The sequence below is a fragment of the Labrus mixtus genome, chromosome 4, assembly GCF_963584025.1.
Source record: "Labrus mixtus chromosome 4, fLabMix1.1, whole genome shotgun sequence".
In the NCBI taxonomy this organism is placed as follows: Eukaryota; Metazoa; Chordata; class Actinopteri; order Labriformes; family Labridae; genus Labrus; species Labrus mixtus.
The window spans coordinates 15,714,373-15,730,234 of record NC_083615.1 but is presented as its reverse complement, the minus strand read 5'-3'; the positions used below and the strand labels follow the sequence as shown (position 1 = coordinate 15,730,234).

Genomic DNA, 15,862 nt, shown 5'->3' with positions numbered 1-15,862 from the left:
TGAGTGACACGCCCACTGCACACAAGATGATGATTTTTCTGTGATGTTTATGGTCTCGCCCTGCCTTGGTCTCGGAGCCCCTCTGGTCTTGGGTATGTATTGGTCTTGGTTAGTGTGGTCTTGACTTCAACACTACTTCATCCACCTTGCAGTTTGCAGAAAAACATGCTTTAATATATTTTGATGTCACTGGCGGTGTAAACGGAGGATGTACTTTTGGTCTGAAAAAGGTCTTAAACCTTAAAATCTTAAAAAGCAAACATCAAGAGACAGTACAAACAACAAAAGAGAATAAGAGTCGTAAAAGCAACAGCAGGAAATTGAGGATACAGTGTGATAAGTTAATAGTCAGAGATCAGACGACATTAAGAAAAAGAATACTACATCGAAAGCCAGCAGGGGGCGACTGCACAGGTTGTAAAGAGAAGTCAGATTCAGGGAAGCAGAAGAGAAAATGAGCATTTATCTAGTAAGTTTAGATGTGATTCATCTTCATTTCACTTCAACTCAAACTGCACTTTGAGATTTGTTTAGCAGCCAGTTTAAATCACACAAGGTAGAGACGATACAGGCACATAGACTCAGCTACAAAAACATCTTTAAAAATACATCACTACAAAAAAAACATCAAGTGACCACAGTGTGTAAAACCGTCAGTAAAACCACCATAAAAAATTTGCTTAAAACCATCAAGCGTGACCAGAGACGGGGAGCAGATGGCCTAGTGGTTAGGTCACGGCACGCCTCATGTGGGGAGGCCATGGCATTATCTTATAGCTACCGTGAGCCTTGCTAACCACGCCAGGCTAATTGTTAGTTAGATTTAGCATTTCCATACTCCTCACTCCTCTCCAGCTCTATCCTGATGTGATGGCAGCAATGCCAAAGTAGACGCTTCAAAACGGTACCTCAAACAAATGGATGACATCGCATACAGTAGGCAACAGGTCAGTGATAGTGTCTCTTATGTTCACTTTGACAGAAATACGACCAAGTCAAGCGTGCATTATACGTTTTGGTTATGAAGTCCTCGGCCAAGTTCAGAGTCTTCATTTGAAGCGTCCATCCAAAGTCCTGAACCAAATGCTCGGCGTGCCAAAGCACCCACCTGCTGTTGTTTGGTGCTTTATTCTTCTGATTGTTGCAGACAAAAGATCAGACGGCAAAAAGGAATGGCACAGCGTTGACGTGACTCCCGATGCAGCTTCGATACAGGTGAGCAGTCATTCACTGATACAATGCACCAAGGTGAAAGGGCAACGGCTTCTTTGTATTCTGAGCGTTTTGTTTTGGTACGCACAGAGACGCTAAGTCGCAGCATGACAAAACAACAAGACAACAGAATGAACTACAGATAAAAGATGTTCATCCTTCTAATGGACTACAAAGACAAATCAAGCACTTGATGAGTTTGTGGAAGGGTTTCACCTTAAATGTGCTGGGAATCGCAGTAAATTATGACCGTGGGTAAACATTTATTATTTACTAAAGACAGAAAAACGACACAGAGCTTGTTTTGCCGCCTTGACAGGAACCAATTAACAAACATTTCCAAGACTGAAAGCTCATCCAAAAACAGCAAATAGGCTGGATTTGATTTTCAGCCAATTTCAGCACAAAAAGAAAGTACTACAAGTGATCCTACTCTTCTCTTTCTGTCTGTAATCACTCCAGTTCTTCCTCAAGAAAGACAACATCCGTGCAGAATATGCTGCTAAGATTTTTGACAAAATATTCACAACACGTCTCTGTATGGTGCAGGACAATTTAAGAGCACCACAAACTACAGTCTCCATATAGAGAAGAAGATGAAGTTCAGTCAATATCACATTATAATTTGTAACTACACAGTAACACTTTGACTATTGGGCTATTAGAGGCAGATTTGATTTTTTTTTAAACAATTTTCTAGGACAAGCCGCCGAGCTATAAGAACTGTTAACTACATTATGTCGGGCTAGGTGAAAGTAAATCTTAGAAAACAGCTTATACACTTGTCGTATTACTCTACCACAAACATCTGTTGTAACATTAAAGGGGGCTGCTGTGGCTCAGTTGGTAGAGTTGGTCGTCTCTCAACCAGAGGGTTGAGGGTTCAATCTCCAGCTCCTGAAGCCACATGTCCAATGTGTCCTTGGGCAAGACACTTAACCCCGAATTGCTCCCGCTGCTTTGTCGGCGGCGTATGAATGGATTAGTTAATACTGATGGTCTCACTTTATATAGCAGCCTCTGCCATCAGTGTGTGAATGTGTAGGTGTGACCTGCGGTGTAAAAGTGCTTTGAGTAGTCAGAAGACTAGAAAAGCGCTGTACAAGCTCCTCCATTGACATTTCAGAAAAGCCAACCAGCTACCTGAATACTCACGACTTTAAAATATTTAATTCAGCAAAACAAAAAACAAAACACGAGAACGAAAACAGAGAAATAGGTAGAAGACTGTTGTACATAATATTTCTGGTAGTGAAGGAACTACACATCCCACAATCCATTGCAATTCCAACGAGACACAATAAACAATAGTTTAGCGCACTTCATTCTAAATGTATCTTTGATGTAGTGTTAATACTGTTCATATTAATGTTGTAATATGTTGTAGTTTGTGTGTAGGCTATATAGGAACATCAGTCGAAGTTTGCAGGGGCGGTAAACATTGCCATGGTAACAGCGGGCTCCACCAATCACAGACGTCGCTGTAACACTCCAGGATTTAGGGCAGTGGAGTTATTTTCCCTGAGATCGCGATTAAACCGCGTTCTTCTTATCGTATGAAAGCTGGTCTTCTACAGGAGCGTAAACCATCGTTTCACACTCGTGGTGAGTCTACCTTGGATGGTTATGACATTATGGCTTAACAATCAAATCTGCTATAGAGAAAAATCTTTTCTTATAGAAGCACTCTGTTGAGCTCTATGGTCTACAACCTTTAAAAACTGCCCCGAAGAAATGGCACAATTTTAAGATATCTTGGAAAATTAGAGTAATTTCCACCACAAATAGTTTGTTATTATGTTGAAAAAAAGGATAAACCCATTGGCCTATTGAAATCCGCCATATATTTCATATGTTAGCAGCTCAGCATCAGTCAGAGAGAAAACTGACTGTAAACACAGGTATGGCTATGGCTGCTGCAAAATTCAAAAATAGTCTTGAGATAAGGAGAAAAAACTGCATGATGTAAAAACAAGTTCAGGCAAAGTGAATACCAGAATCCAATGTCCAAAAGCAACATCGTGAAGGAGTTTCTATCCTTGTTTAATATGCACGGCAGCAAAATGAAAGCAGCGGGGTCATTAGTGGGTCAGCAGGCCATAGTCCCAGTCACTCCCCGTTTAAATCCACACTGTCCCTGCGGTAATCAGTCCTGCTCGTAGCCGGGATTTAGAGGCAGGAGCCGCATTAAGCTGCACGGCCACTCTAAGTACTGCGCAGGTGACTGTAGTAATAACAGAGAGATGGAAGGTACTTACTTGATGAAGAAACTGGCCCCTTCGTCCGTATAACCTTCCTCCCATCCCCGAGGTAGGTCTGTAAAGAAACCACAGACTTGTTGGTGACACCTGAAAGTTTCCTCTCCTCTCGGGGCTGGGCCCTAAATGCAACACTTGAAGTTGGCAGCCAAGGTAAACACAATAAAGTGAACACACAAGGGCACATTACACACAGGGCTACCCGCCCCGCAGAGCTACCTGAGCGGATCATGTGTCCGGAGTTTACCGGTTCACCGGAGCGAGGATGCAGCCAGGTAGTAGTCCGCGTCTCATCGCTGTTTCACAGAGAGCGAGAGAGAGAGAGAGAGAGAGAGAGAGGAAAAACACCTGTTACACCACCGGGAAGGAAACACCAGCTGACAACTCCCGTTAAACCGGGAGACACGGTGCGGTAAAGCGCTCTTTCTTCCACTCACTTGATGAAGAAGACTCTGCCGTCCGCGCAGACACCGTAACACCAGTGTTCAGGTAAGGTGTCCCGCCCGAGAGGCGCCGCCATGATCCGGTCTGAAGTCCTATTTCATGTCATTCCCTCTCCATGGAGTCTCCCGGGAGCTCAATGATCACCGCCAGGGCCAGCGCTGCCTTCAGGGACTCCTCAGAAGCTCGGACAAACAATATCTCAAGCTAAACATAGTCATTTTAAACGGATATAGGCTTATATTATGTATACGTTTTGCTACACAGGCACAGGTGAAGTCAAACTGAGTAAAAATCGTAAAAAAAAACAACCTTCTCAGTTAATTGGTGTTGTTAATGTTTGAATTTCATTATTTTATTCGTAAATAGACTATTTAACACATCAATTAATCACCTGTTTTTTAAGCAGCTGGGGATTACGGATGGATAACTGAATACAGAAAAGACATTGAATGCAACATTGGGATCACACATAGGACCTAGTAATATCCAAATACTTTCTCAGCTTACATTTTTTTCAAATTTGGTTTATTAAAAAGAAAAGTAGAAAGTTCTGAACTTTACAAAAACATGGCAATGAGCAAAAGTGGAAGAAAGACCAGATCAAGTTTATTATGCTTCTCTTTACAGAAGTCTTTAGTCGTGCACTATTGGTGTTGAAACTGAGTTTTTCCTGCAACAAAAGTTAAAAAGTAACATATTATTTCATTTTAACCTGATGGGTTGCTGGGTTACATACATACAATACATACAGTAACCTTACAGACTGAGACTTAGGTTGGGAACCGGAGGGTCACTGGTTCATGTCCAATGCGGACCAAGTATGGAAATTGGTCTGGTAGCTCAAGAGGTGCCAGTTCAATTCCTGAGTACTGCTCAGCACATTTAGGTGACAATATTAACAGTTATATCAACATATGACAAATGTTTTTTTATGCACGTCAAGAAAAGCCGAGACCTGAGCAGCTTTGATTTTTTCGTACCAAACTGTAATTTAACAATATAATATTTTTTGAATACATTACTGCACAGCTCTAAGAGACTTTCTCTTTTTAAAAAAAACGTTTGGTTTGGCTTGTTAATCATTTCCTACAGTATATACTGAAGGGAGGTAGTGACAGAGGAAACTGGACTTTTGACCTCCGTTTTTCTAAAATCCTGGGTACAGCCTGAGAGATGTGAGTTAAACTTTAAACAGGTGGTCTTCGGGTTTATCATGCAAAATATTTACTACATCCGACTATAAAGGATCTTTGTTGTCTCCCTTGCCTCGTCATGATTTTACTTTTTTAAATCAGGAAGCAACCGCTCCATGCACAGTACATTGATCCCTAAATGATCCATCAACACAAGTAGTTCAGGGACACTACGCTGTCATTTATCATACAATGATGTCAGTGCGACATGAGGAGCGCTCCAAAAGCAAATGTTTAATCAGGCATGTTTCACATCTTTGATCAGTTAAGTGGAGTGTGACACAAATAAGGTCTAAGGTATGTTTTGCACTGCATATGAAATCAGCTCTTCTTTAAAGAAGAAATGCACCGATTAGGAAAGTTAGGGCTGATGCTGATACTGATGTTTGAAATAACAATTTAGCCGATTACCGATTCCGATACAGATGTTTGTTTCATGACTTCTTTTGGTGTAAGACTCCCACAATGCAACATTTTCTCTCGTGTTTGAAAACGAAAACAAGTCAGACTTTGTTCAACAGGTGACTTCATCTTCCCATTAAAAACCTCTTCTCTGATTCAGTAGTTAATCGTACTAGATGTCAGCATTTAATTCATCTTAACATTCATTTCATCATCACATCTCTGCAACAATCTCTGTAACTGTGAACAGAGTCGTTCACAGTTACCACATTTTCCTTTAGAACTTAAATGCACCACAGCATCAGGCTTCCACAGAGAAAACAGAGAGCAGGAGAGGAGCTGCTGCTTTTATTTCTCTGAAGCTATCGGTCAAAGAAAAGTGCTGATTTTGTGCTCTTTAAAAGACGTGCCACCTTGAGTCTCTAAGTGATTTAACTGAGAGGAGCTGATAATGAGATTAAAGACTTCCTTTAACCAATTAGGGGCCTTATTAAGGAAAGCTTTGATCTCAAATGTGCAGGCATACACTCTAATTCCAGACAGATCAGCCTGGATTTAGTTGGATACTATTTTATTTATTTTTTGGGCCACACAGGACAGTGGATAGAGCCAGAAATCGGGATGAGAGAGTGGGGAACGACATGCAGGAAAGGAGCCACAGGCTGGACATGAACCTGGGCCGCCTGGAGGACCACAGCCTCCACACATGGGGCACACGCACCATCCACTCGACTACCGGCACCCAAAGTTGGTCACTACTCTGTTGTGGCATCAGGAGTTGATATAGTGGGGTTATGAAAAAACTTCCACGACTTCATCTGTTTTCCATATGCACACACAAACATAACCACATACGTTCCCGCAGCACTTCTGTACACTGTACCTGCCCAACCCTAAAGAATTAAAGAAAAAAGGGGAACAACTCATTGAGACTATGGTTGGTTCAATATTTTCACAGAGCAGACATTTTTCTCTGATGCTTTGCTCATGATGGAAAGCTCAAATGTATTCCAGGTTCTTATATGTATTTGGAGTATGTGTCATATCGTTATCATTACACCACTTCTTGAATATTGAGCACCTGAAAAGATAATGAACAGTGAATATTTGGAGGGACATCGGCCCATATTTTGAGTATAAAACATATCTGATGACTCACAAGTTACTGTTGGGCAAAAGGCTAATTCAAGCAGTTCCTGGCTAACATCATATTTGATAGCTAATCATATGTATGAAAGTTACTTACAAGCTACAATTTTAGTACTTTATCGCCCACTTTCTGTAAATATGGGGACAAAAAGTCAGAGTTGTTAAGATGAAGTGACTAAACTTTAAAAACATTAAAGGTCACATATTATGTAAATTAACTTCACCATGTTCTTCTAACACTAATATGTGTCCCTAGTCTGTGAACAAACCCCCTAATCATGAGAAAAGACCCTCCTCTCCGTCTTTTGCCTGCTCCACTTTTCAGAAAATGTGTGCTCAAACAGGCTGTTTGGAGATTTTCCCTTCATGACATCACAAAGGGCAGTAACCCCTCCCCCAGGTGGGTGACACTCCCACAGCTAGCTTTCCATCTCCTATAAACGACACATGTTTACATCACCTGACAACCATAGCAAAACTAAGATATTAAGATAAACTTTAAGTTTGAGGCGATACTTTAACAACACACAGGAAACTATTTATGTCGCTAGAAATGGCAAAGTCTGTGCCGGTGTTACGGTTAAAAGAGTTACCATGTTAACTGGTGACTGTCAGCCGAATGAGTCTGGATGTCGTACATTACGTGTACTTACGAAAGCATATATTTTTAGCTTTCATTAAAACATATCTCATAAGTAATTATGACATTATGATAATACAAAAACTGAACTGAGAGGCATTTGTTAGAACACTTTCAGTCTGAAAGTCATCAGTTAACATGGTCACTCTTTTAACCGTAACACCAGAACGTCACTTCAGCGATATTGCTGACATTTAGAGGAGAATCCCTCTTCTTACACCGCTGTAGGATGAAAGTCTACAAACATACAGGCAGCTTTATGTATTATTGATCGGTCTGGGTCGATAATGCTGCTGTTCGAGATGTGAAGGGCAAGAAATTCCTCATCATTCAAGCATCGGTGAGTACTAATTAGCTAACATTAGCTAGTTAGCGTTAGCTAGTTAGCGTTAGCTAGCGATAGTATCAGCTGTCAATTTTAGTGTTCTGGGCAGTAATTTGAGTTAAAGGCAGGAACATTTAGATTTAGTCAACACTATAATTGATGTCAGGATGAGGAGAAGTCCGATGTTTCCCGTCACAGGGGCCGCGGAGGGTCTAACTGTTTTAATCCACAAACGCCCTTATTTCTGTTTTTTTCTCGGATTAAATTCTGTAGAAACAAAACTCAGGCTCGTGTCCTCACCGGTTAGTGTAGCCTATCATATTAAACAACAACTGTATTTCATTTAAAAAATTTAGAAATAAAACAGATAAAAACACATAGGGGGCCACTACTGTGACCAGTAACTTCTCAGTAGCGTACAGTGGTAGAGAGCCTTTCTTGCCCTCCAGGTGGGCAGTTCCATAAGAGTGTGACGTCACGTGAAAGCTATGAATAGGACATGGAGCGAGAAAGGTCAAGCCCCCCAAGCCCTTCCAGAGAGGGACGTGGTCAGACACAGATCATTTACATTTAAAGCTACAGACACAGAAACAGCCTGTTCTGAGCAGGGCTGAAATAGAGGGGTTTATAGACATGATCAAATACAGGAAACTTCACAGACATGTTTTGGGGAGCTCTGAGACTTATTGAAACCTGTTGAAAATGAGGAGAATATGTGACCTTCAGGAGGATTTCCCTTCACAGAGCTACTCCAATAGAACCTTTATAATTACCAACTTTCACTTTATTGTCTCCATTGAAACTTGTTTCGCAGCACAAACACACTGAAAGTACAGGTATATAGACTTAAAAACATTAAAATACTTAACTATGGGTATACATGAAGCGACAACACAAAGTAAACCATCCTAAAAAAACATAATCTGTCATCGATAGTGAACAGGAAAATGATTCATACTGGGTACGTTTAGTTACATGATGCACTGAGTGAAATCATTTTGCATCCTGTTGGACCTGTTGAGGTAACCTGACTTTCCTGCTGGAGGGCATGGAGCTCAAATTTACATAGGACACAAAAACATCATTAAGATCACAAAATGTTTTGGAAAAATAGAGTCAAAGTTCAAGAAAACACCTGGTTACCTTCTAAAGCCTGCTCCACTGGTAAACAGCCCCACGACCCAATTTTGGGTCCCAGGCCCGGCCAGTTGAGAACAACTGTTTTCATGGTGTACAATTCTACAATTCATTTAGCAGATGCTTTTATACAAAGCGACAGAGAGAGAGTAAGAACTACACAAGCAAGGATCTAGAGGAGCAAAGTCAGCTTTAAGGCCGATTGGACACACAGGTTTATGGTAAATGGACTTGAGCTTTTATAGCACTTTTCTAGTCTTCTGACTACTCAAAGTGCTTTTACACCGCAGGTCATACCTACACATTCACACACTGATGGTAGAGGCTGCTGTGTAAAGTGACCATCAGAAGTAACTAATCCCGTTCATACACCACAGATGACACAGAGGGAGCAATAAGGGGTTAAGTGTCTTGCCCAAGGATGCCTCGAAAATGCTGCTGCAGGAGCTGGGGATCGAACCCTCGACCTTCAGGTTAAGAGACGACCGACTCTACCAACAGCTGTTCTTTTTTTGTTAGATTTATTTTTGTGCTTTTTGTGCTTTTAATGGAGATAGGACATTGGATAGAGCTGGAAATCAGGGAGACAGAGAGTAGGGAAAGACATGCGGGAAAGGAGCCACAGGCAGGACCCGAACCTGGGCTGCCCGTCCGGAGGACCACAGCCTCCACCTATTGGGCGCGCACCAACCACTGCGCCCACCAGCGCCCCATCGACAGCTGTTCTTGAGAGTTCCAGTCAGCATCAAAACCATCCTAAATGTCATCACCATATCGATTCAATTTATTGTTAATTAATTTTGATGAATGTTTATTCCTGTATGAAGTTACAGATTACAGAGGTGTTTGAATTAAAGCATTATCACACACTGGTGGTCATTTTCCTGCTAAGCCGATATGAATTCTTAATGTAGAGCTGCTGGTGTGTCAGTCAGGCTCTCATGTTTACATTCAGCAAACATGTTATTGTTGGTTTTCCTCAGTGGCTCATTAAGGTAAATAAAAGCTTCAGTCAGCTGTCACACGATGTTTGTCCCGAGTCACTCGTCAGGAACTCTCTGAGCTCATTGGAATTTCGTTTTCCAAAGGGGCTCCATATCCAGGAGGCGTGTGGCGGCGTGCTTGTGACAACATCCTGACACGCTCTCCATACACACCTATTATTTGGAAATCCACACCGGGAAGCTGTTGTTAAGTTCACAGTCTGCAGGAATTTCCTCACAAAAACAGTAATTTAGCAAAGGTTTGAACACGCTGACAGGTAGACAATGCAGATCATGACTTTATTCTGCCCATTTATATAGAGAGGCACGTTTTAAAGCATGTTTCACTTTGTGTCTGGCGTTTTGGTTGTCATATAGTCATCCTTCATTTCTCAACTCTGCCTCCAAATTCAAGACAATTTTCTAGACAAATTTCCCGTCAACCTTTTCATCAGTCTAAATTTCACCATTTATCCAAAATACTCTGAGCATTTTTTTCCCCATCTGGGGACTTTTATGTTCGTGTTTCTGATTTTTATCTCCCCCTTTGTTTGGTTTCAGCTGGCAGCACTCCGTTTGGAGGCACCTCAACACAAACAGAAGAAAACTCCTGACAAAGCAGAGGGAGCTGAAGGGCAGGTTGAGGTCGGCACACAAAGCCTTCACCGCTGAAATCCCTCAGGATTTTTCTTCCATCTTGGAGTGTTTTTGTGGGAGGAAGATAAAGGGCTCAGAACAATGAAGGTTTCTGCAGCCAAATATCTGCTAACACAAGAGGGAATGAAAGGTGTGATGATTGTGTGTGTGTTTAGGTGCCTTCTGTCCTAAAGCTGAACTTACATACATGCTGTGATTGACAAACTGAAACACTCGCGTCGGCACAGTTGGTGAGAGGAATCGCCCTGATTGGCTGTTCAGAGGTTTCATTTATCTCCAGCTCTCGACACAGGTTAAGGAAAGCCTCTTGAGCATGCCACTGTAGTATCCATGCTTTCACCCATTAGTATCACTCCTTATTTGTCGCCTCCGCCTCCACCTCTTCTTTTTCTACCAAGAGACCAATGGCTGACAACACCAGTGACAATGCCCAACATCTCTGTTGGCATTAGATCAGAGAAGTGCTCACATGCACCTGTAGCCAAACCCAACTGTGATGTCACAGCATCCTGGAGCCAACCTGTACATCCAGTTAAACCTCCACAACTCTGTCCAGGGACTTTTGAGTCATGTTAATTGTTCTTACATTTGATGTTGTTTTGTATGAAGTGTTTTGTTTGGACTCATTAGTGAGCAGTAAGATTCAGCTGAAGAGAGTGTACAGCAATGCTGGTGTTACATGTAGGTCTAGCCAGGTCTGAGATGTCTTGTACCTGGGTACGAGCTCCTGTGAGGAACTTTTAGTTTGTGTCCATTTTGGTGACCCTGTGGACACAGCAGTACCTTTTACCTCTTTGGTGATCCTGGCGTGTTCATCTATAGGTGGTGTTGTCTAATGGAAAATCTCCTCGTGAGGTCTTTTGACAGCCAATCATATCTCTCAGACTGTATAAAACATGGAAGTAGTCTCAGTGATATCATCCATTGGTCCCATAAGAGGAGCTTTTTGCAGTTTAGACCTCAGACTGTACAAAATATGTGACAGAACAGGGGAGCCCAGATAGCCTAGCGGTCATGACGCTCGCCCCATGTACAGAGGCTATAGTCCTCGTCGCAGCAGCTGTAGGTTCAATTCAGAACTCGGCCCTTTGCTGCATTTCACCCCCGACTCTCTCCTCACAACATTTCCTGTCTCTCTTCAGCTGTCCTATCCAATAAAGGCAAAAAAGAAAAAGGCAAAAAAGAAAAACATTTTAAATATATAAGAAACAGAACAAAGCAAACATGTTTAAAAAGCACTCCACAGACTCTTCTGCAACTTTTCTTTTTCCAGAATTGCGACTCACTGGAAAATGACTCACTTCATTTAGCAGACGCTTTTATCCAAAGCGACAAACATCAGACAGTAAGTACAACACAAGCAAGGATCTAAAGAGGAAGGAGACGTCGTCAGTAAGAACAGAAAATAGAAAACTAAATAATACCAAATCATGACACTTTAAGGTTTTATTCCAAGCCATTAATGCTCAAACCTTTGGCTGGGTTTGGTGTTGTGTTTGAAAATTGGAATGCCAGCGCCATTTTTTTATCCCACTCCAACACATCTGGTCTCAGCTCGTGTTGCTGGGTTCTTGTGTTGCCTGGGTTCTTATAATGGTTCTTGTGATGGTCGGGTTATATATGTCTGTTGGGTATCGTGCACTATGGGTTCTTTTCTGTTGAATTGTATTTAATTATTCTTAGTATTTTGCATTTCTTATGTTCTTGCTGTTGTTTATGTTCTTCTGTGTTTGCTTTAGTTTGTTCTTGTTTTTGCTGTTTGTCAAAGCACTTTGTAAACCTGTGTTTTTAAAAGGTGCTATATAAATAAAGTTATTATTATTATCTCCCAGCATAATCAATCACACCCTGTCTTATGAACCCAACAGACGCACCCTACAATCTGCATTATGGGTCTGTCTCCCTCTCTTCCTTCCTTTCGTTATGTAACAGCACACACTCTCTAATGTGCCAAATCCCACACTCTCATAAGAAGAGTGCGCTCACTAACTCTATGACTTCATTTCCTGGATTAAGGATTCCTCTATTTTCTTTAATTTCCCTTATCCTTTAATGCATTTCATGGCATTTTTCCATTACGCTGACATGTTTTATTTTAATTGGGATATTTTCAGCCGTGCGTGTTCGTGTCTTTTTGTGTTCAGTCAGTGTAACTTCTTCCTCCTCGGGTCCAAAGAGTGCCGGGGACAGAGGGTTTGATTCCCACGGGGTTCAGGCTGAGGCAAACATTGTGTTCTCGGCTCGCTTGGATGAGAATGTAAAAACAGAAGAAATAAGAAGTCTCATTCTGCATTATTAAAGTGAAAAACAATACATATTACAGAGCAGAGCAGTGTTAACAACCACTGGGACATCCAGGATCTCCACTTGTGTGTCTGTGTGGAGCCGCTGAAAGACACAAAAGAAAACAAAGAGAAAGCAAACAGGAAAAAAAACAAAGATGAGGAACAGGATTGAAGAGCTCCCTACTTACTGCAAACACTGCAGGGCTGATTGCTTTTACACTGAAACTACTGACAGAAGTATCTTCACGGTCTGTTTCCTTATTCATGCACAAGTTCTTGGCCTTTATTTCTGCTTTTTTGAGATGACACAGCGCATGAATCTACTTTGAGAAACACAAGTTAATCATAACCATGTAGGCCTACAGGACTCGAGTATTCTTAATTCAGCTCCTCATCCCCTGACATCATTACAAAGACATTTTGGGAATCCTCATCCTCACTTTGGAGCTGATTCACACATGTACTCATGGACATTTCTAGAAAAAGTTCAGGACAGACTTTCCCTTAAAAGTCTCTTAATTTGCTCATTTACACTAGTCACTCACAGCATGAAGTTTTCCCTTTCGATGGGGGGGGGGGGATAAAATACGTGTAAAATATTTGTTTGCAATCTCCAACATTACCACTAGATGTCCCTTAATCCCACACAGTAGTCACGAAATAACTCCAACATTGTAGTGTGCGTAAACCTGATTTGATATGCGCTGTGTTTCAGAAAGTTAAAACCGATGTTGGAAATGAAGACTTCACCACTGCACGACTTTACAGCTTCATTTTTAAAAGAGTCTGGTTGTTTTCAGAAGGTGTGTCAGGCACTTTATCCACCTGAAAAATGGATCAGGGCACATAAATGCTTGATTGAAATCACTCCCTGCTCGTATGCCTACATGTATTGTAGCTCTTCTGTGCACTCAGGATTGAGACTGTAAGGCAAATAACAAATACTTTAATCCTAGTTCTTGCATGATTGCCACAAAGGGCAGGAAAGTTTGCAATATTAATCTTTTAACGAGGACCATGTTTCATCATGGTGAAGGAATTTGTGTCTAAGCCAACCTGTGTATGTCTAAAAGCACCACAGAGCCCGGTTTGGCTCCAGCCCTCCGTAAACAGTGTCTGCAGAGAGAGGATGTTAAAAAAAAGACAAACGAGCACAGAAACAATATCTGTCTTCATCTGGCATGCTCTGCCTGCCCCCCCCCCCTCTCTCTCTCTCTTGTTTAATGGGTAACTGCGGCTTTAAGGGATTCAGTGAGGAGTTAGAGGGTCTTTACCCTCGTCTGAATTGCGTCAACATCTTCTGGCAGAGCGGCAGAAGCCTCAGAAGGCAGATAAAGCCGTTGAGAGGCCAACACACTGTTCAGTTGATATGCACGTACAACTCAGCTGTACACATTTCCAGCACTGTTGTCTCATTGTGTTGTATGTAAATGTGGGGTGAATAATGCAACACAGAGCTCCTGACTTGTGTTACAGCCTGCAGGGTCTGGCAGAGGTTCACTTTTCTTCAAGTTTCAAAATTTTAAATACTAAATTCACCTCAGGGAGAGAGAGAGAGACCAAACGTAGGACTCGTGTTACCACCCAGGTCTTGGGGGGGGGGGGGGGGGGGGGGGAGTAACATAAAAACTAGATGGAGTTATTTATAACAAAAGAAGTCAAATTGTGACACAACAACAAATAAGTGAGGCAGAAAGGACCAAGTGCTGCTCAAATCAATAACACGAGGACTCTAACTAAGAATGCTCACTTACCAAACAAAACAACAAATGAACAGCACCCTAAACAACGCGAGAGTTCTATGAATAAGGAGGAAAGACAACAAGAGGCACAGTGGGCGAGCTGAAAACAAACTAAGCTGCGAGCCCAGACTGTCGAGCTGGCCAAGCTTCTTAAAGGTGCTCTCCTCTGATTGGTTTGCTGCGGCTGCATACCAATCAGGGTTCACCAGCACAGGTGAAAGATATCTGTCCTGGAGAGTACACACACACACACACACGCACGCACACACGCACGCCCACACACACACACACACACACACACACACACACACACACACACACACGCCAAGTTAAGATTGTTTCTTGCAGGTATTCATTATTTTGACTTGATTACATGAGGTTGGACACCGTGTGTAAGAAGTGAGAGTACAGTGGGAAATATCAAACTATTCATTCTAGACCTTCGCTATAAATGTTTGTGTAGTAGAAGAAGTTTGCAGTTGTTTGTACTTTACTACATCGTTTGAACTTCATTAATGTAACAAGCCCCAAGGAAGGTCCTGGGAATGTGGAGAAAAGCACCCAGGAAAAGCTCAAAGTGAAACTCCGAAAACATCTGAGACTTTTTCTGCTTTACTCTGTCTCCCTCTGCTGGTGTTTAAATGTCATTTTCAAGCCGGAGAAGGAACAAACATACTGTACTGAAGTTTTAACTGCTTTTATGCCTTTTACATAAGAGGTTCACAAATCTTTTAGCCTGCTACCGCCCCCCCCCCCCCCCAATTTATTTTTCAATCAAGTTTTGAAGTTATCCTGCGAAGAACAACAGATCAAATGGTCTTGAATTAATATTTTTAGGACTTGATGTTTAAAATTTACAAAATACCATGAGCTATAGCTAAATGATTAGAATATATAAATAGGATATCGGATTTTTTACATTCATATGCATTAGAGAGCAAACTTTGCCATCACTCTAGCCTACTACATTATACAAAACATATTTACACAGCTCATACGTATCATTGATTAACTGATGTTAACGTAGGCTTCTTATTTCATTTTTATATATCACATTTTATCAAATTAAATGGCATTATTGCTAGTATTGCTTCGTACATTTCGCTGAAACTCACTCTATGCCGCCATCCATCACTGGGCGTCGCTGTGGATTCCTTATCACTCTTATTGCTATGAGCCAAATCTCGCACAAAACCGCGTGATCTCCAAATCCCGTTCCTCTTTCAACTAGCCTCCAAGATGGTAGGTGCTATAATGTATCTCTTGGCTTAGAAATTGCGTTAAATCTATGCCCATCCTTGTTCAGTTTTACTGTAAACTATCATCCGAACGTGGCTAATGTTTCATACATGTCCTATAGTCATCTACTGGACGGTTTTGACGTGACATACTAATATTTAAGCTGTTTATGAGCGATTTAGTGTGTGATAGTTCG

At 41.6% G+C, this 15,862-nt stretch overlaps 1 protein-coding gene across 1 annotated transcript in view; it reads right to left on the bottom strand.

Moving 5' to 3' along the window:
* Positions 1–4,068, bottom strand: part of LOC132972899 (pleckstrin homology domain-containing family A member 7-like) — a 167,674-nt gene extending 163,606 nt beyond the window's left edge. Inside the window, exons 1-3 of the mRNA XM_061036040.1 lie at positions 3,908–4,068; positions 3,690–3,766; positions 3,471–3,528 (exon numbers count right to left, since the gene is read on the bottom strand). Coding sequence (XP_060892023.1) covers positions 3,471–3,528; positions 3,690–3,766; positions 3,908–3,990 — 218 coding nt within the window. The 5' untranslated portion in view covers positions 3,991–4,068. The remainder of the gene's footprint in view (positions 1–3,470; positions 3,529–3,689; positions 3,767–3,907) is intronic.
* Between the last annotated feature and the right edge of the window lie 11,794 nt (positions 4,069–15,862).